The sequence below is a fragment of the Seriola dumerili genome, unplaced genomic scaffold (genome assembly GCF_002260705.1).
Source record: "Seriola dumerili isolate Sdu_G_001 unplaced genomic scaffold, Sdu_1.0 BDQW01000291.1, whole genome shotgun sequence".
In the NCBI taxonomy this organism is placed as follows: domain Eukaryota; kingdom Metazoa; phylum Chordata; class Actinopteri; order Carangiformes; family Carangidae; genus Seriola; species Seriola dumerili.
The window spans coordinates 5577783-5603909 of NW_019174546.1; the positions used below are offsets into that span (position 1 = coordinate 5577783).

The 26127-nt window shown below is 38.8% G+C and overlaps 1 protein-coding gene across 1 annotated transcript; it reads left to right on the forward strand.

The window, feature by feature from the left end:
• The first annotated feature begins 10315 nt into the window (after window positions 1-10315).
• wnt3a (Wnt family member 3A) lies at window positions 10316-21872 on the forward strand. The gene is made up of 4 exons (XM_022758119.1): window positions 10316-10437; window positions 15515-15756; window positions 21034-21299; window positions 21393-21872. The coding sequence occupies exons 1-4, from the start codon at window positions 10316-10318 to the stop codon at window positions 21870-21872; spliced, it is 1110 nt and encodes a 369-aa protein (XP_022613840.1).
• Window positions 21873-26127: the final 4255 nt, after the last annotated feature.

Sequence of the window (26127 nt, forward strand, 5' to 3'; positions counted from 1 at the left end):
AATATCAGTCTGGTCTTGCCTTTTGCGAGACACAGTGAGCAGTTCCCCTAAACCACATGGGCTGAGGTGAGTTCATCCACAGTTCACAATGAAGAGAGAAAATTAGTCCGCAAATATAACTGTAGGCAATTTCACAAGAACTGAGGACGAGACCTTTAATCACTGTGCAAAATATCATATTGAGCACCATAAATCAATTGGCAAACTATCAATCATCCTGGCAAGTAATTCGAACCCTTTGGCAGGCCTGCTCTTGAAAAATATTTACTCTTCCTACGCATTTGATTGCATAAGATTTGGAGATTATCAAAACCTTTAGTTATTGTCCTAGAGAACCTTCTCTAACATGCAAACAGTATTGACTCTCACTGTATTTGAAGGTTAGGCTACATGTTCATAAAATACATACATGAACACAGAACACACAAAACGCTTAAATGGATTCAAAAATGACTTGTTTTGGCAAATCTAATTAATCAAATTGAAGGTTAATATTCTTTGTTTTTCCATTTTAATGATTTATTTTAGGACATAGACTTAATAGAGGGTTACACTGTAGTTATTTCCAGGAACACCTCACTGGAGTGACAGTAATATTTACAGATTTCTTCTGTCCGCATGGCCAATAGATTTGTTGACTAGAGTTGACCTCTTGATTTGTAAACATTATCCACCGACTGTTCACCAGCGGAGAATGTCTTAAGTCAGGGACAACCCTACTTAACTCCTGTGTAAACACCTTTCAGTGGCTCAGCTACCACCTGACATCTTTTGTGTCCTCACACACCTTGATTTCTGGCACGTTAAGAGAGAGAAGTATCTGAACTTGGGAAGAGTCCAGGTTTTCTCAGCTACACCTGGGGAGCGCTCCTGCCAGGATTCGGGATGAAGTCTATTCATTCCCGATCTCAAACAATATCCAGCCCGTTCACCGCAGATCACAAACAGCCACTGATGGGCCAAGTGGCTTCGCGGAGGCAAGTTTCTACTTACTGTGTGTAAACAATATAGCACCTAAAATTGGAGATTAAAGTGATCAAGCTTGATAATTACAGTTGCATGTTTCATATGATAGTGGATCTCTGATGATTAGTCCCATCAACAGGTCACCAGCGTTTGTACAGTGTCTAAGCGCAAGACAGTTAGCCGAGTATGAGTCAACTTGGCTGGTTGACTTGCCGCACTGAGGAAGACTTGATTTGAAGCAAGTTTGATGTTTTGGGAAATATTCTTATTCAAGAGTTAGATGAGAAAATTGAGACTACTCGTATCTTATATCTCTTTATTGAATATAAAATTACAGCCAGTTAGCCTAGCTTAGCAAAAAGACTGGAAACAGGGGTAAGCAGCCAGCCTGGCCCTGTCAGATGGTAAGGAAATCCAGCTACCTGCCCCTCTTAAGATCACTTATTAACATGTTGTGCCTTGTTTGTTTAATTTGTACAAGAACTGTGATGCAAAAATGGCAACTTGTTGTTTATCTCCAGCAGAGACTCAACGAAGTGAAGAAAAAGTCTGACGCATAATCTCCAGTAAAATAGCAAATTTGTCATTTTTACAGTTTTTTTGTATGGGTTAAACAAACATGACAATAGCTTTAGCATTAGAGCTACTGGTGAGCGGATTTTGGTAGCTTCAAAGCGAGCCAAGCTAGTTGTTTCCAGTCTTTAAGCTAAGCTAAGCTAACCTGCTTTTGACTGTAACTTCATATTTTAATGGACAAATATGCTGTGTCCTAATTCAGCGGCTGCATCCTTCGGAGGCTGCATTTCGACTGAAAGGCTCCTTCAAATGCAGCAAAGAAATGCAACCTTCTTTCCCTGAGCAACGACAGATCCAATAGGTGGACCCAACCTATACCAAGATTCATTGTGCATCGGTAATTAGAATAATATGGCATCAAACAAATTTCAAATGTAAACAAAATACTGCTTAACTGTGTCCACACAAGCTTACTGATAGATATTTGTATAAAGTATTAGTCAAAACAGTCACAGCTAAGGTTGTAAGTCTCACAAATTTGCTTTTTGCATGATTTTACTTTTAACTTATGCTCAATATCATTTTAGAATGACACAGGTGAGCACATGAAAGCACAAGAATGCACTTTTTTCAACATTATAAGCTTGTCAGTCATTCCTAAAGGGCAGTTATTCAAAAGCTTATAGGCCCCCAGTGAGGGCCTTGCTTCTTAATAACACCTGGTTTTAAGGAGATCAGCGGGAGGGTTTGTCAGTACATGACAAGAATGGACACTAATCCCAAGCAATACCCACTGGTCCTGCATGTCTCTTGAGTGGGATAATTGATTCCCACACCCTTCTTAAAACACACTCACCCCCTCTTCTCAGACCCAGCAAGCAAGAAAACAGAGCTTGTTTCATTCTGGTGTCGAGGGAACATGGCCATGAGGACAAAAGCGTGTGGTTTTTTTTTACCAGGGCTCCTATGAGGGTTGAAGTGAGGGCTGTCATAAGTGTTGTAGGTGGTAGCAGAAATTTGTTTGGTAATGGACACTAATCTCTTTAGGCTGTCAAGAGTGTCTCCCTCCCTGCTGTTGGAGATACTACCTTACCTTCCTCTACCATTTTCTGCCTCTTGGATTCTCTCTCGGAAGCTACCATGCATATATAAGTGAACAAAATGCATTTTAGATGTGAATATTATGGAGCTTTCCGACAGCAGGCATATCAGATATCCATGAGAAAGTCACCCTTAAGGACGGGTGTAGAAAAGTCAACTTTGTTTCAGCTCCAAGTGTGACTGGAATACTCAGTTCAGATTAGAGTGTTAGCCTGCAGTGTTACATTTCTTTGCAATTACAATGAGGTTCCTCTGGGCATTGAGGTTAGTCTGTGCACCGGCTATTCAAATGAGATGGAATGTGCTGTAGGATGTTGATGGAGTTTGAGGTATTTCCTTAAAAGGAGCGATCTCCTAAAATGCATTTGCAACATTTCAATGTACAATACATATTTTTGACAAACACTGTGTCAAGGCACCTGTTGCATGTGAACATATATTTCACAAGAGATCCAGAAAGATATAGATGATTCATTTGATGCAAGACAGATTGTATCTCATTGAATGTTATGCAACATGCAGAGTTCATGCAAAATATGGTATTGCATTTTATATAAAAAGTCATTTTGAGTAAAGAGCAAAGATTAGATTCCTCCTCCCTGTCCTCAGAGTCTTATGTATTAGCCTTGGTCTGACCTTGTCTTGATATCACATCCCTGGAGAGGAATGTAAATCGTATCCGTCCAATCCCAACCCAGTTACCACCAAACTCCTCGTTCTCACCACCCCTACTCCGCTGCAGGGCCACATGATCTTTTCCATGTACCAGACATAATTTGTGGCTTAGGTTTGGAGGCTGACGGTGCGTCTGCGCCACTCTGCTGTTTCAGGCGTCGGGTGCACCATGTGCAGCAGTTCTCAGGATTCAGGAAAAGTCTGTCCTCAGGGGCTGGAGAGGTAGCTGTTGTTTTTGAATCCTCAGTACAAGCACTGTCGATCTCCTCCGCTGGCTTTACTGCATCTTCGGGAGAAAACAAATTAGATACTGCGAGTGAATGGAGATGAGATTAAAGGAGGTTAAAGGAGAAAAAAAAAAAACTTTTCACAATTCTCAGCAAAAAAAGCAGCTAAATTAAGAGAAGATGCCACCAATAAAGATGAGCTCACAGCTCAGAAGAACTCTTGTCTTATCGTGCCTCTCATATTCACCTGGTGTGCAGAAACCAAAACAGTAGTTGCAGTTTAAAGGAGGAGCACCTTACTATCAAAAAATACCATAGTGGAACTTAATCCCAGTGCTTCATTTGTTGCATGTAACCTATGGTCTCTGCGCATTTTCTAGTGAAGTGTTATGACACACTTGAGCCAAATTGTATGTGTGCATGTGGCGGCTTGTCCGTTCTTGAAAGTGTTTAAGTAGGCACATCTAAGCTGCTGCTGCTGTGTAACTGGGAGGAAACATGAAATACCTTTAATGCAAGGTGAAATGCTTGATGGAGTGAAACTCAGTGTTGAAAAAGTTCAAACTTTTAGAGAAATTGTTTTCCCAAAGGTAGACTTCAGTTTATTTTGTCAACAATTTCATCCCACTGACAGCCAACAGCTTTGCTCATTTATACATTAATTACATTTAATTTCTTGTAACAATGACATTAACACCTGACATTAATACCAAACCACAGTCTACTAGGCCTTTTATTGCCAAAACCGCATGATACGATCCACTCTTTGGTTTCCCGGTAACCTGTGAAACACTCTGCTTGAATGGTGTTACAGGATTGCAATTTGCTATTTGCCCTTGAACAAACATGGCTATTCATCCAGGTTGACTACATTTCACTGGAGAAGGTATCTACAAATGACACAACACAGTCTCAACAGTAAAAGTAGTTATATGTGAAGAGTCAGAGCCAGGAAAGTACAGGTTGCTTTACGTAGATGGAGGATATGGTAGACATATGTTGAATGGGTTGTGCTCTCGACCAACAGGTGGTGTTGATGGAATGGTATGATCTGCTTTACTTAGCGTTAATGAAACAAGACACAGTCCAACTGAGCAGCTGTAGCCAGTGCAGCCTCCCTCTCAGCTGATCACGACCTGGGATGACCCAGAGCACAAGTGTCATTGTGAGGAAAAGACTAGAGAAGAAGAGGAGACTGAAGGAAGGTGGAGAAGTGGAAAACGTTCTCTCTGTCTGAGTACTTGATAGAAAACACTGCACCCTGATATGACATGCAGGGCTGTTCCTGTAATTAAAGCTGCATTGTCTCTTCTTGTTTTCTGGCTTCATCCCGCTGGCTTAATGTGTGACCTCAGCGCTAACACAACTATCTGAGTCCCTCTAAGGAAAAACCTTGTGACCGAAGACTCCTACCACAGACTGTTTAAGATTTCAGTTGTGGACAAAATGAGACTTTACAGGCTACACATGTTGACAGGCAGAATGATTTTAGGCCTTAGGGCGCATCCATTTGTTTCTCATGGGCTCAGATATTAGTTATGACTCCTTTAAATTGCAGGATTAAAACCAAACCAGACATCTGTTTTATTTCTCTTAGCTTTTACTGTGGCCTTTGACCACTTTTAACCAAACCTATTAAGTGCTAGGTACTGTTTTAAAGTACATTTGTGTGGCTTAAAGTGTACTGTGTAGTGAACTGTAAACCCTCCAACATCCATTTTACTCATGGGGTACTGCAGGGATCAGTTCTTGGTCCTCTATCTAAATCCCACTTTAGGTCAAATATTTCAAAAGTATCAAATCTATTTTTATATTTACTTCTCTGTTCTCCTTTTCTTTTGATTCAAATTATCTCATAACTTCTTTCAGTTAAAGTCCAATAAATCAGAAGTTATTATCAAAGGTTCAGATTCTCACACTGAGGGTCCTTGACTTTAAATAAGCCTCATTGCAGAACTGTCACGTCACATTAAACAACAAACTTAATTCTGATCATCACTCAAACTCTGCTGTCCAGCTCCTATATTTCCAAAATTTGATCTTTTTATTATGCATAATTTTTAGAGTTTTCCTTTACTATGTCATTAATTGTAGCTCGACTGAATATCTAGCCTCATTCTGAGCAAACATACTCTACAGTGATGTTTTATAGGCGTGTTCTGAGCTTAAACACAACAAATTTGACCTCAGAGACTACCAGGACAGTTTACATTAAGATTGGAAGTTGTCTCCCATGATTTCTTATCAGTAGCCTTTTTACACCCTGTATTACCAAGAGGCAGGCAAGCGAGATAGGGACGTCAACGCCTGTGGTAATGCCCATCCTGAAGATAAAGTCAAGACCCTTTGCTTTGTTTCCCATGTCTGGAAACCAATGGGCAAATACAGAGGAAAGTGATGAGTTATTTCCAGGTGTGAGCTTATGGGGTGTGTTGCAACTTATTGAGTCACAACTTTTCTCCCGTTCTCTTGGAAAGATCATAGCTCAAACAGAATTGGTTAGACAAGAGTCAATGTTTACAAGTCCTGCTTCTGTCTCTTGCCGAACATGTGATTTTATTTTTAATGATCATTTACAGAAAAGAGCATTTTACAGTAAGTAGCAACAAAACAGAGCAGGTAAAGTGGGGTAGAAGATGATGAGCAAGATCTGTGTAGATTCCCTACCAGGACAATCCATCACAGGTCAGATCTGTCTTGATATGAAGTGTTATATGTATGTTACTCAAAATCTCTAAAACATACAGAGAAATAATTTACAGCATTAGTTGCAGTTGAATATAGAACATAAACACACTAAGAAAAGATATTATAGGATAAGATGAACTTTATTAATCACATGGGGGAAATTTACAATGTTATAGCAGCTGTATACCAGGGTAGGTTCAAGTGTAGTAAAGAGATTATCAGTGTATTTACATAAGGTGTAATATTGCACATTGTTTGTATGAGATGTAGGATTGCATATGAGACAAACTATTATGTATTAGACAGAAATATTGCACATACAACTCATTTGTAATTTCAAATGTCCATCTTATACATTTCTATATAAACAAACAAACAAAAAACTATGTATGGACAATTTTTTTTTTCTATTATAAAGTTCAACAGTGACAATAGATATTATAATCCCATTACAATGCTGACATCTAGTGGTGCTGTCACATTTGTACACAACACAGATATTAACACTGTTCAATTCTGTAGCTGCTAGTATCAAATCTCCCATGTGTATTTGTTGCACCCTATTAAGACAGTTGAATGCACAAATGAGCATTCACAGCTTCATGGGACATGAGGAAAATATTCATGGAAAACTGAGTGAAGTAATGAAAATGTGATTAGTTCAATATTTGTGTACAGCATGATGTTAGCGTGGCTGTGTTATGTCAAACAGAGGGAGTCTGACTGAGGCCTATGATGCAGAGCAATGACAAGACTCACTTGTCGGACATGACTCGGTGCTAACGGCATTTCGCTAAATGACATCATCATCACAGTGAGGTCACCATGGGCACACAGAGGTGCCATGATGTCCGTCTGTTTGCTTGGAGGGAAAACCCGAATGGATGGACTGCAGACAGAGGCAGACTGGTGGGAAATGTGATGGTGGATATGAAGAGAACATAAAGCAGTTTACAATTTATTGCTGAACTGATTATTTTTGGAGCAGTGTGACTAATTAACTAACTTTAACTTACTGAAAATTTGTTGATTTTTCTCAACCACATTTTATCACTTTCTGGCAGTTTCTCTCAGGTGCCATAAGATGAACAGGCATCACATTTTTCTCATGAATTCAACTCCCCTGCTGACTTGGCATCTGTCCCAGTGCGAACAGATGCTCGGGATGAAAAAAAGGAGCTACTTCATAAATGATCTAACTTTTCACTTCATGCCTCTATAATTCAGATGACCTCCTCTTTACCTGCCCAAACCCACTCTTCTCTTTTCCAATGATTAATGATTAGAAGTTTGGTCATTTAATGGCAATGTCTGAATTAGTCAACAGAACAAATATTTACTTGATGACGATGATTATGATTACTATTAGTAGTAGTTAGTGCGGATATATTATTGTTTATTGTGATTATTTATCATGATAACAATTGCAGTTACTAATAATATAACTACTTCTAAAATAATGCTGCTAATGGAATGTTGACTGTAATTTGGATGGAGTAAATAAAATGAATAATCAATAGTAAAAATACTCTATTACAAGCAAGAGTCTTGAATTGTAAATCTCATTTACAGTAAAAGTAAAGCATTAAGTGTTATCTGCAAAATGTACCTAAAGTATCTAAACTAAAAGTGCTTATTATGCAGCTGAATTGCCCCTGTCAAAGTTATCTTATTATTGTAATATTATTATTATTACTGATGCATTCATCTGTAAGCAGCATGTTAATGTTCTAGCTTTTATTGGTGATTTAGTTTTAGCTGCTTTATATACTGTTGAGCAGTTCAATCTGCAGCAATGCATCATATTTTATAAAGAGATCATACAGTTTTCTATGGAAATAAATGTAATAACAAAAAGTAAAATACTTAATTTTGAGATGTAGTGAGGATGAAGTTGAGATAGTCAGGTAAAGAGGCCTGCAGATACATCAAAACTGTGCCTAAAAACGGCACAGTAAATGTACTTACACCAGTGAATGTGGGAGCAATGATACGTGTGTTTTCAGTGTCTTCACCACATTTGCAGTGAACAGCTGTCTCCACTAGATGGCGCCAACGTCTTGTATTCGCGCTGCCTCCAGGGGCTTCAGGACGTGTGAACCATCTTTTGCCTTCTCCGGGAGAGTCAATAAAGTTGAGCACTTGAATACATTTTTGGAAATTGGGCGGCAATGAAAGACTCTATTGAGTAAATATTGTGTGACTGCAGGACAAATCAATGTACAAGCAATCTGGAAGGAAAGGATCAGAAACAAGGAAATCAAACACCGAGAAACTGATCAATGTCAAACTAGTCCGGAGAACAGACTTATAAAAACAATTCAGGGTAAATGAACTGTCCATGTACACAGTTATGTTGTCGATCTTTATTTCCCAAACAGATGGAGATGTGTGCATTTGATCGGGCAGGTAAGGAAAGCTTCAAAGTCAACAGTTTGTGGGAGAAAAAAAATTGGAAAAAAGAATAACAATGTTAAAATAAAATATTGGAATAAAAAATTCGTTTCACTCATAAAATCACAGAAGGTTCAAATTGCCAAAAAACACGCAGTGTATTGTGGGCTCATTAGGTTCAGCTGTGTCTCTTTTCTATTGAGCTTAAATATCTTGTAGCTAAAAGCGTCAGTAGAAAAAAACAGCATCTTTAATATACATATCTATAGCTACACATTTAATTTCTGACTATTTTTCTTACTCTAGCCTACTTTTGGTCATAAATCTCCCCTAAACGTTTCCTTTTTCAGTCCCTTCAAGCCAAGAATGTGAATAAAGTCTTGATTTATTATTACTATTTATGAAACAAACAATTACTATTATTAATATTTGATAGCGTAGGCTGTTGAACAATAATACAAGCTGCCTTACTGTAAAGAAATGTGATTCAAGTGAATGAATCACTTGCGTTAAATTTAGAAATTGTCTGTTTTGTTCCCTCCATACAACGCTATTAGTCACTGATGTTGCACAACTAGAACTAGGATTTTTTTTTTTTTTTTTTTTTTAATCTTCAGATAAGCATCAGTGCCTGCAAATGGAGAGACCGGTCCACCTCCTATTAGATCAGCTATCAACAGCCACTTGACATTTTGAAAGAGAAACAGCCATTTAAACTCAGTGGTGCGGCCAATTTTAACGGATATTTTCGTTGGAATAAGAAGTCTGGCAGCTCATCGTGTAGGCAGCTTTAAAGTTATAGGCTTTTCAAGCTGTGAACACAGTGCAGTTACAACAAAGCATGAGGTAACATTTGTAGAAAGAACAACTTATCCTTCTTTAATTAATGCTGAAAATATGGCTTTTTTTAACTACACCTCAGGATGTCATTAATTTATGACAAGAACATTGATGTCACTGTTTTGGTTTTTGGCATTTTGCAATCAAATTAAAAGCATTTAGTGTTTTGACATAAAGCCAACGATTTTTGTTTTTTTAATTCACATAGTAAAGAATAAATAATTGCAATAGATGACCAAATCGTCAGGGATTTGAATTGGAAAATTCTAATAGCAATTTACTCTATAGTTTCATTCACTCCGCAGGAGAAAAAAAAACTTCCAAACTACAGATTTTTACATTCATGGCAAACAGGCACAAATAAAGGACTGGAGACCTTCATAATGGTCTCAAGCAATTCACACATATTTATTTCTGCATTTTAGAAGCTTCAAGCCAGGGAGTGAAATCCGGACAGGTTGTTATAGCTACGCAATCCACAGGGGTTCCGATGTCTATTTAAAACCCCTCAGACCCTCCCTCTCTCTCCTTTAAACAACATTATATATCACACACACACTGCATGCTAATGCGACCAATTCTCAGTGAGCACTAAAACACATCTTAAAATTGTCTGAGTTCAAACTGCCTGACTCGGCAACAGAGGGAACATATCATCAGAATTCCCCTTTGGCAATACCTGCCGATTGGGTCCTAAAAAAAAAAAAAGCCAGCAGCAGCTTTCAACTTTTAATATTTGGATCCTGCCACGAGTAGACGCGACAGAGAGATTCCCCCTCAGTTTTTCTGGGGGATAGGAATAAAAATCCATCGGCGCAGATTCGAGTTTTTTTTTTTCCCCTGTCTTTTTTTTTTTTTTTTTTTTTTTTTTTTTTTTTTGGCTCTGCAGTTCAAAACTCTGTGCGCGTATGAGCGCGCATGTAGGCATTCTGCTGGAGATGTTTTGCGAAACTTTAAGGATGATATACCTTGGATGTTTCCTGTCGCTCTGTGGGCTCACACATGTCATGGCAAGTTATCCCATCTGGTGGTAAGTTTTTATTTTCATTTTATCCTGGGCACTTTTTTTTATGTTGAGGAGCTTCTGTGTCAGCTCGAGCGGTTTTAGTTGTAATTTCGTTTCTGACAGCAGCGGAGCATTTCGGTTAAGTTGTTCCAGCTTGATTTCGCCTGACGTGTGTTAACTGTCCGAGGTGAGGAGAGTAAATACGTGAGTTATTGACATTTTTCATTTTAAAACTATAGCAGAGAATACAGCTGTTAGAGTCTAAAACTAATGGAGAAAAAACACATTTCTAAAAGTCTCTATCTTATTGTTATGGTTATTTTTTTTTTTTTTTTAAGCTGAGGAACATTTGCTGCACGAACAATGCGATTTGAATGAGAGCAATTTTCATATTCAGAGTGCAGCAGGTGCAAAGTTTGTGTGTTTACAAGTGTGTGTATGCGTGTGCACGCTGGTCCACGCATGTGTGTATGGCGGGGTTGAGGAGTGGGAGGGGTGGGGGGATCAAAGTGGCACAGTACAAGGATGAAATATGAAATGATGCCCCGAGTTTAGCCTTATAGTGCTTGAGATGCTTTAACACGCTGATAATATAATGTATCATTTATGTAATGTCAATTATTTATGGAGGATATGTGAAATAGAGTTTTTTTTCCTTTTCCGACTTGAGACACTAAACATAACTGAAGGCTCAATAACCAAATTGACCACAGTTTGACAAGTAGTAGCAGCATCTGCTGCCATGGATATAGGCGTCTCAGTCCACCACTTTTTCTTTTCTCCATCAGGTTTTTCAGTTTTCTTTCCAAATGGTCTCAGAAATCAAAATCTTGACATATCACATTGCATTTCAGGACTGCAGCATTTAACATTCATGACACTGACATGAGGTCTGTCTTGCATTTCCTGTCTGTCTTTAATTACGTGTCACTACAGAGTGTACACTAATGACCTTATAAATTAATGGTGCAAAAGTCATATTTAAGAAATTAAGGACTTGTCAAATATTGTCAGCACTATTTATTCACATTTTCTTTTCTGACAAATACGCTGTCACATCCTCTGGAGGAGCTCTTGTCTGGTTTTACAATGTTCATGCTTGATACATCAGCTGCACACATCAATTACAAATGTCTTTTTTAGCACTAAACAAACAAATGATGCCTTTTTAAAAAAAAAAAAAATCACTCACTATTTGGGGTTGCTTAGATATTGGGTGTACCCTAATCTGCTTCCTTTAATGGGTCCCCTGGTGGTATTACTGATTTGAAACTAATTACATGCTCAGCTGGAAGGAAATCCTGATGTAACAGCGGGTCCTCTGGACCAAGAGATGAAAAAAAAAGACAAATCAGTAGACTCCTGACTCTAAAAGACATTGCACTGCAGTGAGTTCTTTTCCAACTTATTTGATCTTCAGTATATTTGTTGAATGGTGTGTGTTTTACCATCTGATAGGAGCATGTTTTGCACTTTTTTTGTTGGATGCCAGTGCAAGTCCATGTTGTGTTCTTCTCTTGCACACTGGCAAATAGAGCAAACAAAAACCTTAAATTTCAATAAGATTTCACTTCCATAAGAGTGTTTTTTTTTTCATTTCTTTTTTATGCAGCCAGAATGAATGGCACAATAGAAGGCAGGTTTCCACTATGTCATAATAGAAACCCTGCAGCAAGTCAAGAACTAACTTCTGTGCTGATGGTTTGATTTTGTAGGGTGGGTCAGGTCATTGATTGAAGAGTACAACTACAGAAGCAAAAGAGTGGCAAGTAAACATGAGAGGAATAAGTTAACTGTGTCATTCCTACCAATACAAACAATCTTTCACCGCAGAAGTAGCACATGAAGTCACCTTTAAGCTCTTAGTAATACTGAAGGGTATTTTTTTTTTTGTTTTTTTTTTTTTTGCAAGACTGCTGATGTATCATAGCAACTCATCCCAAGTCAAATAATGTGGTTCCTTTTGGATTGCACTCAATGTGCCTGCATTGTCGCTCCATTTGCAAACAGAATATCAGCTATCTAAGAGCTATTGCTTCTGTGAAAAGCAACTGGGGCTGTTTTGCTGACAGAAGCTGCTGAACTTGGCTTCAAGTGGCCACTGGAGCTGCATCACACTCAACCTCTGCGCCACAGTAGTCTGTGGGGATACGGATCCGCACTAAGACAGGTTCATGTCTGTCTCTTCTCGACCTGCCATGACATAGCCTGGCTGCAGACGCCACCCTACCACCCCCTTCCCTAGTCCACCCCACCTTAGAAGATAAATACCTGGAGGTGAAAGCTTGCCGCACATTCCTTTTCCCAAACATATTCTCTTGATGTCAAAGTCGGCTCCAAGGCCCCAGGGCCCACGAGTAAAGTGGTAATTCTAAGGTACCCTGCTTGGGCTTGCTGAAATATGCATTAAACCTGCTCTGGATACACTTAGATGAGAGGGGGAAAGTCGGTACTGAGACAGAAATTGAATGTGATATATGTTTTTGCTTAAGTATTTATTTGTAACAGTTTTAACTAAAGTGTTCATTTGACAACACAAATCCTCTGATTCTTTACCAATTACACTGAACATCAGTTTCTGTGGAGGGCAGCTGGTCTGAGGAGATAAATGGATTTTTGTCTCGAGGGAATTAGAGAGATTGAAGGCAAGAGGGCCTAATAGACACCTGAAATCCAGACAACACATGAAATACTAGCAGTTATGTTTGAATATTTGTTGGAGCTGGTATCTAACCACACCATTCTTAATGCAATAGCTTCTTTAAAAAAAAAAAAAATCATAAATCATCCCATGGTGGAACATGCCCTGCCTCATCTCTTAGGCCATTTCCTAACACAAGAAGAGGTGGCATGAATTACTCAGCCCCACTGAGACAGACACAGAGACATGCATGAGTGGAGCAACCTAAGCACATTGACTCATCATGATGGTTTTGGGTGACACGGTTCAGGAGGATGACCTGGCAGAAATGCACGCAAATAAGGTGTAGTCCTGATGAGGCACATCAAAGACTCTGCCCGACAGTAAACTCCTGTGTTTCTGAACAGAGCCAATCACATGAACAAATCTAGAGTTTTTCAGCTTTCGATAGGAGCTGGTTCCTGCTGCGGAGATGCATTTGATCATTCACTAATACAAAAAATCTTTTCCGACAATGGAGGTGATGAAAAAGTCAGAGGTGCCACATTTTTTTATCCTCTGTAGAGGAAAGACAAAGCAGAGGAGGTTCAAGACTAGACTGACAAGTGAGTACTACTTATAAAAACTACAGGCCTCCCATCATCTCCAAAAAACATCTCACAATGATGAACCCCTGATCAGTTGTTGTACATTGCACATTTCCGCCCTGTTTGTTGTGTGGATTTGGGGCAGTTTAAGATGTGGACTCAGGTTTCTACTGGGAATGATGTGCTTCAGGATGTATGGACTGACAAGGGCCAAAGAGAGGTCAATTTTGTAATAGGAGTGCTTGTTTATTGATGGATGTGGTAGACAAACCTCAGACAAAATGTGATTTCCTCTGAAGCCATTTTCAACTTGCCATTGCTCGCTTACTAGATGTCTCATTTATGATTAACTGGAGAGGTCTAGTCTGTAGAAATTAGGCAAGAAGTTCTGTTTAAACCGGTGTGACACATAACTCTGACATTTGCTTGGGGATATAAAAGTATAATTCACTTACAAGGTCAGCTAATGGCTTACACACACACACACAACATTAAAGCGCTAAACTTAAAAAAAATTTTTTTAAAAATCAGCCTTTAAATTTGAGGACATAATTGAGGTATTCAAGGTCAGCATGTTGGAGGCCGTCAGATGCCGTCAGCCAGAGGTCATTTTGCTGAGGAGATCTTTTCTTGGGTTGTGAGGTTTTAAAGGAAGCATGCCTGAGGCCAGTGTCAGGAGTTTTGGTAATCTTGTTGTGATCAGCGATTAGTCCTTGAACAACAGCGAGCAGGTCATCAGATAGTGAGCTAAGTGAGCAGCAAAGACTGCACACGTCCTTCTGGCTCTGACTTTGTGCAAAAGCTACAGTAACTGTTATCAAGCCCATATCACTCAAGGGAGGATCATCAGGCTACTGCTGCCAGTGTTCCTTCTTAAATAGACAGGTGATGTGAAATGAGGACTTGTCTGGGTTGCCAACAAGCTACTTTGTAGCTACTCTGCAGGGCATTTGCCAAAGATAATAGGAACTGTGCTATTAAATAATCACATTGTCAAAATATTGATTTTGGTGACATTTCAATAAAAACTGAACAGCTCAGGTCAGCGGGTCATGCAATTATAGAGAAAGGGTGTTTGTTTATCTGAACTAAAACAATACTTACACATTTATATATGACTTTTATGTCTTTTATAGATACATACATACATAGATAGTATAAGCCAACTCTCTCTGATGTGGAAATGACTGTTCCTTAAAATTGGCTCAGTTATATACTATGCAATTGTACAATGGATGTCCCATTTCTGTGATTACTAGTTAGTAAAAGTCCTAATTGAGAGAACACACAAAATAAAGACAGAAAGACAGAGAGAAAGCAATAAAGGCAGTGAGACAGAGAGATGTAATCAGTGAACCAAGTTTGCACTTGTTGTACCTTCCTCAAAGGAAAAGGGGGGTTGGGTTCAGTGTTACACTTAATACACTCTCTGAAGTTTCAGTGTAGGGTTTGCACTCTTATTACCCTAAGCTGAAGGCCTGTTAAGTGTGCGGACAGTTAATAACAAGGTGTAGTTTTCCAAGTTGTCAGCTTAAGGTCTATGAAGACCTCTAGATGCATTGTGGACTTTCATCTCAGACAGAAACACTGCCTGCTTCTGTGGCAGCAGGGCTGCAATTTCAATACACACAAAGGCCAGGTGTCTGCAGAAAGGGTAGTTGAAGGGATAAAGGATGGACGCCTAATGGTAGCATCTGATACAGCAAATAAACACACACAATTAAACATACACAGACGTAAAATTACCATGCGCCTCAGAAGGGAAATCGGTCTTTAACTTCAGTGGTGGTAAATCAATAGATAAAGACACAGATACCAAGGTAAGATGCAATCATGACAAAGCACTGACACTCTGACTTCCCCTCTCCTGTAGGTCGCTAGCAGTGGGCCACCAGTACTCGTCACTGGGTACTCAACCTATTCTGTGTGGCAGCATCCCAGGTCTGGTGCCCAAACAGCTGCGTTTCTGCCGGAACTACGTGGAAATCATGCCCAGTGTGGCCGAGGGGGTGAAGATCGGCATCCAGGAGTGCCAGCACCAGTTCAGAGGCCGACGCTGGAACTGTACCACAATCAATGACAATCTGGCCATTTTTGGGCCAGTGTTAGATAAAGGTAATGTTGCACAGCAAACAACTGTTTCTCATGCGATTTCTAACATATATAAGACCTTTTTTTGCTTAACTTCTCAGTGTGCTTAAGGCCCATAACCAGATACTTTCAAGCCCCACCACTAAATTCCTGGTGTTGTGATTTGTCGATGTCACCTAATTGTGTTCCTATGTTTCTTATGTTTCTTGGTTCTTCAAACCACCTAAAAAAATGAAAGTGGCTTATTGTATCTTTATGCTGATTAACGCTTCCATTAACGATCCAATATTGTCTATGTCTTATATTTGTATAAGCAAAGCCGCATTCCCTGCGCGCAACATTCATTATGCTCATTCAAATCCTTGTTTAAATAGACTTTGGACTGAACAAGCTCTAAGCAGGCTGTATGCATGAAATAATGTACACAATTAAGATGAGTGAGTTCTGTCTTGTTGGAGTTTTCTTTAGGAGGAAATCCCCTGTGATTGTTCTGCTGTACTTTCCCCTGAAGTACCTTTATATAAGATTTTGAGCTGAGTTACATAGTTTTCCAAAATTTCTTTTTTCCCATTAGATTTTCTGATGATGTATTATGACTTTCAAGCCTATTTCGGGTGTAATTGTGAGCTTAGGCTATCGAAAGCCCCATTGTACAATACAAAATTATATTTCCAGCCTTTGTTACACAGTGTGTTTGCCATCTATCACTCTGGTACAAATTAAACCAACAAGGGTTTAATGCCTGCAGCAAGTAGATAAGATGGGTTTCTTTTTGCATGCATTCTTTCCAAATTGACTCTTAAAATTGGGAATGACTGCAGAATTTAGAGATTGAGGTTTGGGGTCTAAACTTGTCACCTACTTTGCAGAAGACCGATGTAAACCCGGGGGGGGGGGGTTAGGGAGGTTAGTTGGGGCAATTGCTTTTAATAAACTCCTGAACCAGTTGAGAGAAGAGGCTAGGTGGCTAACGATGGGGGTTCTCAATCTGAGCCTTTTTGTGGTGCAAAATGCCACCACATCTCTCCCATTGCTTCCCCTCCCGGGCCTAAATTGCAGGGGTAGTGAGTGGAAAGAGGAGGCAGCTACTGGGCTTTAGTAAATCATTTTGATTGGATTAAGGTCACTGAGGCCCTTAATAATGTGAGAGGTCAAAGTGGCTGGATTAAGTGCCTTTGTCAGAGGCCAAGGAGACTGACTCAGGGGCTCACAGGCCTTTGATAGGGCTTAGTAGGAGAGGGCTTCCATTTCATTGGATTTGATTGATGCTGGTGTTTGTCTGTGCAACAGGGCCATTGTCCTCACTGGTGTCTGTTTGTCTGCGATTCAGACTGTTGTGTGTCAGTTTCCTCCTGCCTTTTTTTGGGGGCAAAGCTGAAAGGAAGAGTAGGTGCCTTTATTGGCTTCAGAGACTTAGTTCCTATCAGTTAGCCCATCACTGCCCATGTCCTCCTCACCTTAACCAAGGGCATTAGTTTGTTTTACAGAGGTGGATTAGGCTGAGTACTAGAAGAAAAAAATCGTTTAAGGATAGAAGGCAATCCTGCGAATCGAGTTGAGGCTACAGTTAAAAGAATGAAAACATTTTACAGTTCCTGTTTGCGGAAATGCTTTAATCATTTACACAACCTCCTTTCAAATACATGTGCACAAACATGCTCATGCCAGATGTGACCACACACAAAGATTCACCCACCTAAATGCACACTGTCATACTCAAACCCAACATTATGTACCAAAACATAAAAGAGTGTTACGTTATTCCTGCCTGTAAAATGGACGTATTCTTCTTTTTGTGCATGTTCTTGCTCCCTTACACATGTTCTGATCCTCTCTCTATGTTTCTCTCTCACTCCACACCCCAAATCATGAGCCCTTCCTCTAGGCTATGTCTGCGTCAGCACTCATTAATTTACATTAACTAAAGTGTCAAAACATGCTCTGCTGGAATCTGCCTGTGATGAAAGGTAATAGAAAGCTGCGCAGGTGTTCTTAGTCCACAGAGCCGATCCCAGAGCTGTTTCGGCATTCTTGGAATTTACAGAACACCTACCTACTATATGGGTATAATCAGTCTCCAGTTTACGAGTCATATGATAGAATTATTAAGGGCAGCTTTGCTATAAAAAAGTGGACAGCCACAATTTCACAGGTGTTACCACCCATGCAGGTATGGACATGCACCGTCACTATTCTATTTGAAACCATTAAATTGAAATGAGGGTCATAGGAAACTCCTGTTACGTAATCTGTAAAGCATGTGGAGGGAACTGAAAAGTTTTAATACTGTAGTAGCTCTGACTTATCTAACCTTCATTCCCTTTAGGTGCTTCTGCCCTGACCAGGAAATCCATTTAATAGATCATCCTAAATCATTAGGTCCCATCTAAACTAACTGGGAAAAGGTCAGGGGATGTGGGTTACGACCTACGACCTGAGGATGAGAAAGTGTAACTATTTAGGATGAGCTAAGAGGTCTCTGCTTTTCATGAGACGTATGTCTCTCCATGCTGGGGGAGGGAAACTAGCGCACCAGTATATCATTAACTCTGGGCAAGAAAGAAAGAAGGGGTGTGGTAAATGGAGTTGATGGGGGGACCTTAGCCCCACTCCCCGCTGGGCACTGCTCAGAGCACAATATCTTCGCAACCATGAGATTAAGCAGGAGAAAAAGTGCTTTTCCCCATTCACACGCCCTTTAGATTGTTTTATTAAACCATTTGAATAGGGATTTCCCCGTCTGCCGACAAGCGGGGTCCAGCCAATGCATAGTTCTCTGTTGCTATGACTTAACTTGGTCCCCACTAATCACTGGCCAGGGCAAATTTCATATAAAATATCTGGGGCCATTGTGGGACTAACACAGCGTGACAGTGGCAGCACAATAGGGGATTCAACCCCCCAGCAGGTTGTAGGGACCACTTGGCCTGCCAGGATCTGGCAAAGTTTGGTGGAGGAGTATTGTTGTATTGAGGAAAAGTGTCCTGAAATACCATAAATTGGTTGTAAAAGTAAGAAAAGGAGTGGAACTAATGTAAGAGCTGGTGTTTCGAGGTCAAGTATGCTCTGCTATTACAGGTGTGTTGAACTCCAAATGTTGACACCATGTTATATCAAGCATGATATGTAATATCAGTGGTCATTTGATAAAGTACAGTATATGTACCACACACTCGGTTAGAAATATGCCTTGCACCTGGCACCAGGTTTACATTGCGGTGCATAGACTATCAATGTTCTGCATTGTGTTTAACATTTTTAGTAAGCATTTAGAAGAAAAATGATTTCATGAACTCAACTAAAAGCTTGCAGCTTAATGGTGAAAGTTTCTGTACTGTCAATAGGAGCTTTATGGACAGTGACAGCATTACTCGATACACAGATATTTACGTATGTATGTATCAAAACCAGTATTTTGTAAATATTAATTATGTAATGTATTGAATCACTTTTCATTTGGGGCAGTTCATGTTCTCACAATTTGTTGTTCACAGCCTACTTCTAATCTTTTTTCTTTCAGCCACTCAAACAGAGACACCAGGACATATTGAATTTGGATTTGAATTTGAATCAGGAAAATCCATTTTTCATCTCTCCCCACTTACACTCTGTCTGCAGCATCATTGCCCTTCATCCATAAGGTCACGTTTCTAATGGCGTTCCCCAAGGTTCTGTTTTAGGTCCACTTTTCTTCACATTTTCATAAGTAATGATCAGCATTCTTTGACTAACTAGATTAAATTATATTTCTATGCTGATGATACAATATTGTATATCAGAGCAGAATCTAAATAAACTGACACCAAACCATGGGTCAAATGGTTCAAATGAGGATTATATGCAGGGAGAGGCTTTTATACAATAGGAAATCTAGTTACAGAATCCCTTATCGGCACCTGAAATGGAATCCATTGTATAAATACCTTGACATTTTAGATTGATGTAGTGCTAACACCTCCAAAATTCACTTCAACTCACTCGTATCTCACAAATTTAAAACATGAAGGTCATACTTGGTCGGTTTTAGATGATGCATGGTAATATGCAATTAATCACTCTAGACAGTTTCTTCCTGCTGTGACTAAATCCTACAACTTTCAGGTACTGTGATTACAAAAAAAATGTGAAATGACCTGCGGTGGATGCAGTAAGCAGGACTTGAGGGAGGAGAGCAGATGTTCACATGTAACATTAGTGTAAACATTAGTAACCTTGTGCACATGCAGTAGTAGTATGAAGTGGGTGGTGGAGGATGCCAGTAGACCTTTTCTCTTGCATCATTGTTTCTAATGCCCTTTAGTCCTCAAACTGGTTGGAACCTGCTGTAAGGGAGGTGCTCCTACTCCCTTTAGCTTTATATTCCTCCCTTCTTTCTTTTCTTTCTTTCCTTCTGTCGTTCCTGTTTTTTAGACAGAGACATGCACATGGACTGCTTCTTTCTTTCTGTCCCCCACATGCATTCACACACTCTCCCAAACTATCGATCTTTAACCGTCTCTGTTTGTCTCTTGACTCTCTTTCACATTGTTCATTGTGTCATGTTTACCCCTGGTGTTTCCACTTTCTTGAGCTTATTCTCTCTGGCTCCTATGATTGTGCAAGACCATACAAGTACATATATTCAAGGCAACCTTCCTGCCATAATGAGTCCTGTTAAAGCAGGGACTGCTGAAGCATGCAGTGTCTTTCCTTCTGTAACAGTTGTTTGGGATTGCATATCTGGACACTACAGTCCTATCTCTGTGTTGTGTCTATGACTTGTCCCCTGATTGTGAGGCTGTTTCCTAACCTTTCAAAAGCTTAATTGAGTCTCTTAATTATAGCCCTGTCAAGCCCGTCTCTTCCTCTCATTTCCCTAGAAGATCCTGAGCCCTCTGAGTCATCAGTTAGCTATGTCAGACAGAGACATAGAGGCCTTTCTGGTCTTATTCATAGACAGGACGATTGATGTCTGGGCTGAATGAACCCACGCAGTGGTACACCTTGGTAGATACGACCTAAATAATGTAGCCAACCTCTACGCTATAGTATGTATAGTTTGTTTGATGTTGTCTTGTTGGTTTTGGTTAAGAAATATTTGTTTATGCAATTACACATGAACAAACACAAGTAGATGTCCATATAAACAGGTGGTGACTAGCAATTTTTATAAATTTGATCCTGAAAATAATCATTAGCATCAGTTACTCATGTGATAAATCATGACTATTCATTTATGTTTCTGTGGTCTCTGCATCATAGTGCCATTCAGAATTTTTCAAATGGCATATTTCTTACAGATTTGTGTGATTCTCTTTCCAGCCACTCGAGAGTCAGCATTTGTTCATGCCATTGCCTCGGCGGGAGTGGCATTTGCAGTGACCCGTGCCTGTGCTGAGGGTTCAGCCACCATCTGCGGGTGTGACACACGCCATAAGGGCCCCCCTGGTGAGGGATGGAAATGGGGCGGCTGTAGCGAGGACGTGGAGTTTGGGAGCATGGTGTCACGGGAGTTTGCTGATGCGAGGGAGAATCGCCCTGATGCACGCTCAGCCATGAACCGCCATAATAACGAAGCAGGAAGAATGGTTAGTTTTCTGAAAGCTATTTTTTTTTTATTGTGTGTGACAGTTTTTCTACTTTCAGATGTTTAATTGGCAAATGCTTTTTTTTATCCATAGTCCCTCAACGACAACATGTTCCTGAAGTGTAAGTGCCATGGTCTTTCAGGTAGCTGTGAGGTCAAGACGTGCTGGTGGTCTCAGCCTGACTTCCGAGTTATTGGTGACTACATGAAGGATAAGTATGACAGTGCATCTGAGATGGTAGTGGAGAAACATAAGGAGTCCCGTGGCTGGGTGGAGACCCTGAGACCCAAGTATAACTACTTCAAACCCCCAACAGAGCGCGACCTGGTTTATTATGAAAGCTCACCTAATTTCTGTGACCCTAATCCTGAGACCGGCTCCTTTGGCACTCGCGATCGCATCTGCAACCTGACATCCCACGGCATAGACGGGTGCGACCTTCTGTGCTGCGGGAGAGGTCACAACACCCGGACTGAGAAGCGGAAGGAGAAGTGCCACTGCATTTTCCACTGGTGCTGCTACGTCAGCTGTCAGGAGTGTGTGAGAGTCTACGACGTGCACACCTGCAAATAGGGACGTCCAGTTCTCATCTTTAGTCACCAAAATTTAAACAGGCAGAAGATCAAATACAGGAACTTTTCTACAGGACATGAGGAGCTGTAAACTTGTCTGACCTGTCCATGGACTCCAGTGGCAGACATAAACGGCCTCATGTTTAGAGCTGTGATGCTAAGAAGAGCCAGTCTCTGTCTTAATCGACTGGAACAGTTGAGAAGATGTTGACATGACAAAGCATCACCCGTATGAACTGTGATGGTGGTGATGATGACAGCAATGTTAATATCTATAGCATTGACGAAAGGAGTTTTCATGTACTGACGTAGGAAAGGAGAACTGTCAGCTAAATGACGAACACCATATTGGTGATTTTCTTTTTTTTCTGTAGTTACTTTTGTTGAGAATAGTACAGCACTGCCAATGCTTTCAAGTCTATGGGGCAAACAATGGAAATGTCACATTTTCTTCAATGTTTAATAATCACTTGTTTTTGCCACAAAAAGTGACAAACATTTATGAGCAATTTACATGATTTAACACCCAACAGCATGCATTCTCCTCCTCAACATTATTAGTATGTATGTGTATATCTGAAAACTAACATTATCATTGTGTGAGTGAGTATTTGTTTTATAGTGCTAATATGTTACTGATGTTTGGGTAAGAATGCACTTGCACCTGAGTGAATGTAGTTATTACTGCTGTGATGTGTTTACATGTTCACAAATTCTTAAGCTAATGAGTTAATATCTGGTTTAAATGACTAATTTTGTTTGAGAGTAGACATGAGCCACATCCACCGAACATTGGCAAAACAAGAAAATACACAGTCTGCACATTTCATGAAACACCTGATAAACACTGGAAGCTTTTTTCTTAAGAGTAACAACGCTTTGAATGACCAAAGACAAGAAAAGAAAACCCCCTGTCAGTCAACGGTGGTGAGAGAGCTGTAAATGAATCTGAAAGGTCAGCACTTGTGTCCTGTTGAGAAATATGAAGCATGTTCTCCTTGTTTTTATCAGTATTAGCATTGTCTCATGTGATTCGGTGTGGGGAAAACTGTTATTTATACAAATATAATACTCTTTTATTTTGATATTTGATCAGATAGAAGTTAATTCTGTGCTCCCTGAGAAAAAAAAACACAAACGGCAAATAAACCGCAAACCAAGCTGTATCATATAAGCTCTGTATAATGCAGTATAATTTGCAGTTGCAGTAAAATAATGACCAAAACCTGTGCATGTGATGATTCTCAACTGTGGCTTATTGTTCCCCAAACTAAACAACAAGCAGCATCACTGAAACTATCAAGACTTCCCTTATTTTAATGCTGCTAAGTAAAGTTAATATGTGTATGTGTGTGTGTGTTTAGGTCCTTACAAACAGTATGTCTTTGTCTATTTGTCTTATATGTTTATTCTTGTATGTATTGATTCTTTCTGTGAAAGAAAAATATTATATATAGTTTGGAAAAAATGTGAAGTTTTGACTAATTCTTACAGTAATTCCCATTTAACCACATAGACCAATATAGAGTTTAGGTTATTTTAGTCGTCTATGGATTTTGTAGTTGTGCCAAACATCAGGGCAAAAATGATTCATGTTTCTCTCCCTTAATTTGAGAAGATGAAATACAATACAGTATTTATTTATTTGGAAAGTGAAAAACTACTGAAAGAGACAAAAACTTGTAAAAAGTGGGTGCACCATTTCACTGAGAGCCTTGACTATGGAGAGATGTGTAAAGTCACTGATGAATTATTGTTCACAGCCAATGTAATGCTATGTCTCAGGCGTGTATATTTTTCAGTCTCTAAACAAATATGCCCACCCGTGATAACTTTACATCATGACTGGAAGTAATTAATGAACAGCCATAACCAGTTTCACATTTAAGTCATTTTTTAATGAACTACACAGCAACCATTATCAGTACAAGAACTGTTATCTTGCTGTACACTTTATATGTGATTGATTGCTTGTGTGGACAATTTGCTTATGTTCTAATTTTTTGTTAAGTCTGTAAATCCAAAGTTTTGTACAAAATAGTTATTGCGTTTTTATGGGTTTCTAAAATTGGATGTTTTTTTATGATTATTTATTTCATGCTATGTACATATTAGTGAGTAAAAATATATATTTGCAGAAAATACTTTTTTTTTAAACAGTGTTTTGACTTGTAACGCTGTAGCCTTTTTACCTCATATCTGTTTTTCCACTGACTCCACACAGGTATCGTTTACACTGCTGCCTGTAGTAGATTTCTAAAGTTAACTCTTTAACACCAAAATAAAACAACATAAACAACCAAACTGTTGTTCTGTTATCTATAACTGAATTTAACTTGTAACTAATCATTTTGTTGACTTTTGTGAATCATGACTGCGAAATAAGTATAACAAAAGATGAATTATTGGCCAATGCGCATGGACCTGTGACCATGACAGCTTATGTGGGGAATGGGCCATCGAGCATACAAAATTAGTTTATAATGTGAAGCTGATATTAAAATGTGAAAGTAAGTTAAAAACCAAGGGCTTAGATTTGGTCTCAACATTGGTAGTGATGCAACAACCCTCCAAAGCAAAGACATTGGCTTTTTGATGCTGACAACCAAACAGTTTATTAACATATAGGATCTGAATTTACATTCAGGAATGCCCAAATGCATAAAAACGCATAGTATGGTAAGTCGGATAAAAGTCATTGAATAGTAAAGCATAAAAAAGTCTTGGTATAATTAGGCATTAAATCATGGTAGTATAGGAAGGCATGATAAGTCTTAAAACGACATGGTGTAGTAAGGCATGAAAAGGAATAATATATATACTATTACTATATATTACGATAATACCATATACTATACTATAGTATGGCATAAAACATCAAAAAGACATCATAGAATAGTATGGAAGAAAAAGTAATAAAAACATCATAGTTTATCAAGGCATAAAACGCTAAAAAAATGACATACTATAGTATGGAATAAAGAGTCATAAAAACGTCATAGTATAGTAAGGCATAAAATGTTAAAAAAATGTCATAGTATATTAAGGCATAAAAGCATCATACTATTGTATGGCATAAAACGTCAAAAAAACGACATAGTTTATTAGGAATAAAAAAGCAAAAAAACGTCATACTATAGTATGGCATAAAATGTCATTTAAATGTTATAGTATAGCAAGGCATAAAACGTCAAAAAAACGACATAGTTTATTAGGAATAAAAAAGCATAAAAACGTCACAGTATAGTATGGCATAAAACGTCAAACAAACGACATAGTTTATTAGGAATAAAAAAGCATAAAAACGTCACAGTATAGTATGGCATAAAACGTCAAACAAACGACATAGTTTATTAGGAATAAAAAAGCATAAAAACGTCACAGTATAGTATGGCATAAAACGTCAAACAAACGACATAGTTTATTAGGAATAAAAAAGCATAAAAACGTCACAGTATAGTATGGCATAAAACGTCAAACAAACGACATAGTTTATTAGGAATAAAAAAGCATAAAAACGTCACAGTATAGTATGGCATAAAACGTCAAACAAACGACATAGTTTATTAGGAATAAAAAAGCATAAAAACGTCACAGTATAGTATGGCATAAAACGTCAAACAAACGACATAGTTTATTAGGAATAAAAAAGCATAAAAACGTCACAGTATAGTATGGCATAAAACGTCAAACAAACGACATAGTTTATTAGGAATAAAAAAGCATAAAAACGTCACAGTATAGTATGGCATAAAACGTCAAACAAACGACATAGTTTATTAGGAATAAAAAAGCATAAAAACGTCACAGTATAGTATGGCATAAAACGTCAAACAAACGACATAGTTTATTAGGAATAAAAAAGCATAAAAACGTCACAGTATAGTATGGCATAAAACGTCAAACAAACGACATAGTTTATTAGGAATAAAAAAGCATAAAAACGTCACAGTATAGTATGGCATAAAACGTCAAACAAACGACATAGTTTATTAGGAATAAAAAAGCATAAAAACGTCACAGTATAGTATGGCATAAAACGTCAAACAAACGACATAGTTTATTAGGAATAAAAAAGCATAAAAACGTCACAGTATAGTATGGCATAAAACGTCAAACAAACGACATAGTTTATTAGGAATAAAAAAGCATAAAAACGTCACAGTATAGTATGGCATAAAACGTCAAACAAACGACATAGTTTATTAGGAATAAAAAAGCATAAAAACGTCACAGTATAGTATGGCATAAAACGT

Bases quoted from the DNA above. Each gene is read 5' to 3' on its own strand.
- wnt3a (XM_022758119.1), top strand. From the start codon at position 10,316: ATGAGCGCGCATGTAGGCATTCTGCTGGAGATGTTTTGCGAAACTTTA. The intron at 10,438-15,514 runs GTAAGTTTTTAT...CCTCTCCTGTAG, and splicing joins GCAAGTTATCCCATCTGGTG to GTCGCTAGCAGTGGGCCACC. The intron at 15,757-21,033 runs GTAATGTTGCAC...TTCTCTTTCCAG, and splicing joins TGGGCCAGTGTTAGATAAAG to CCACTCGAGAGTCAGCATTT.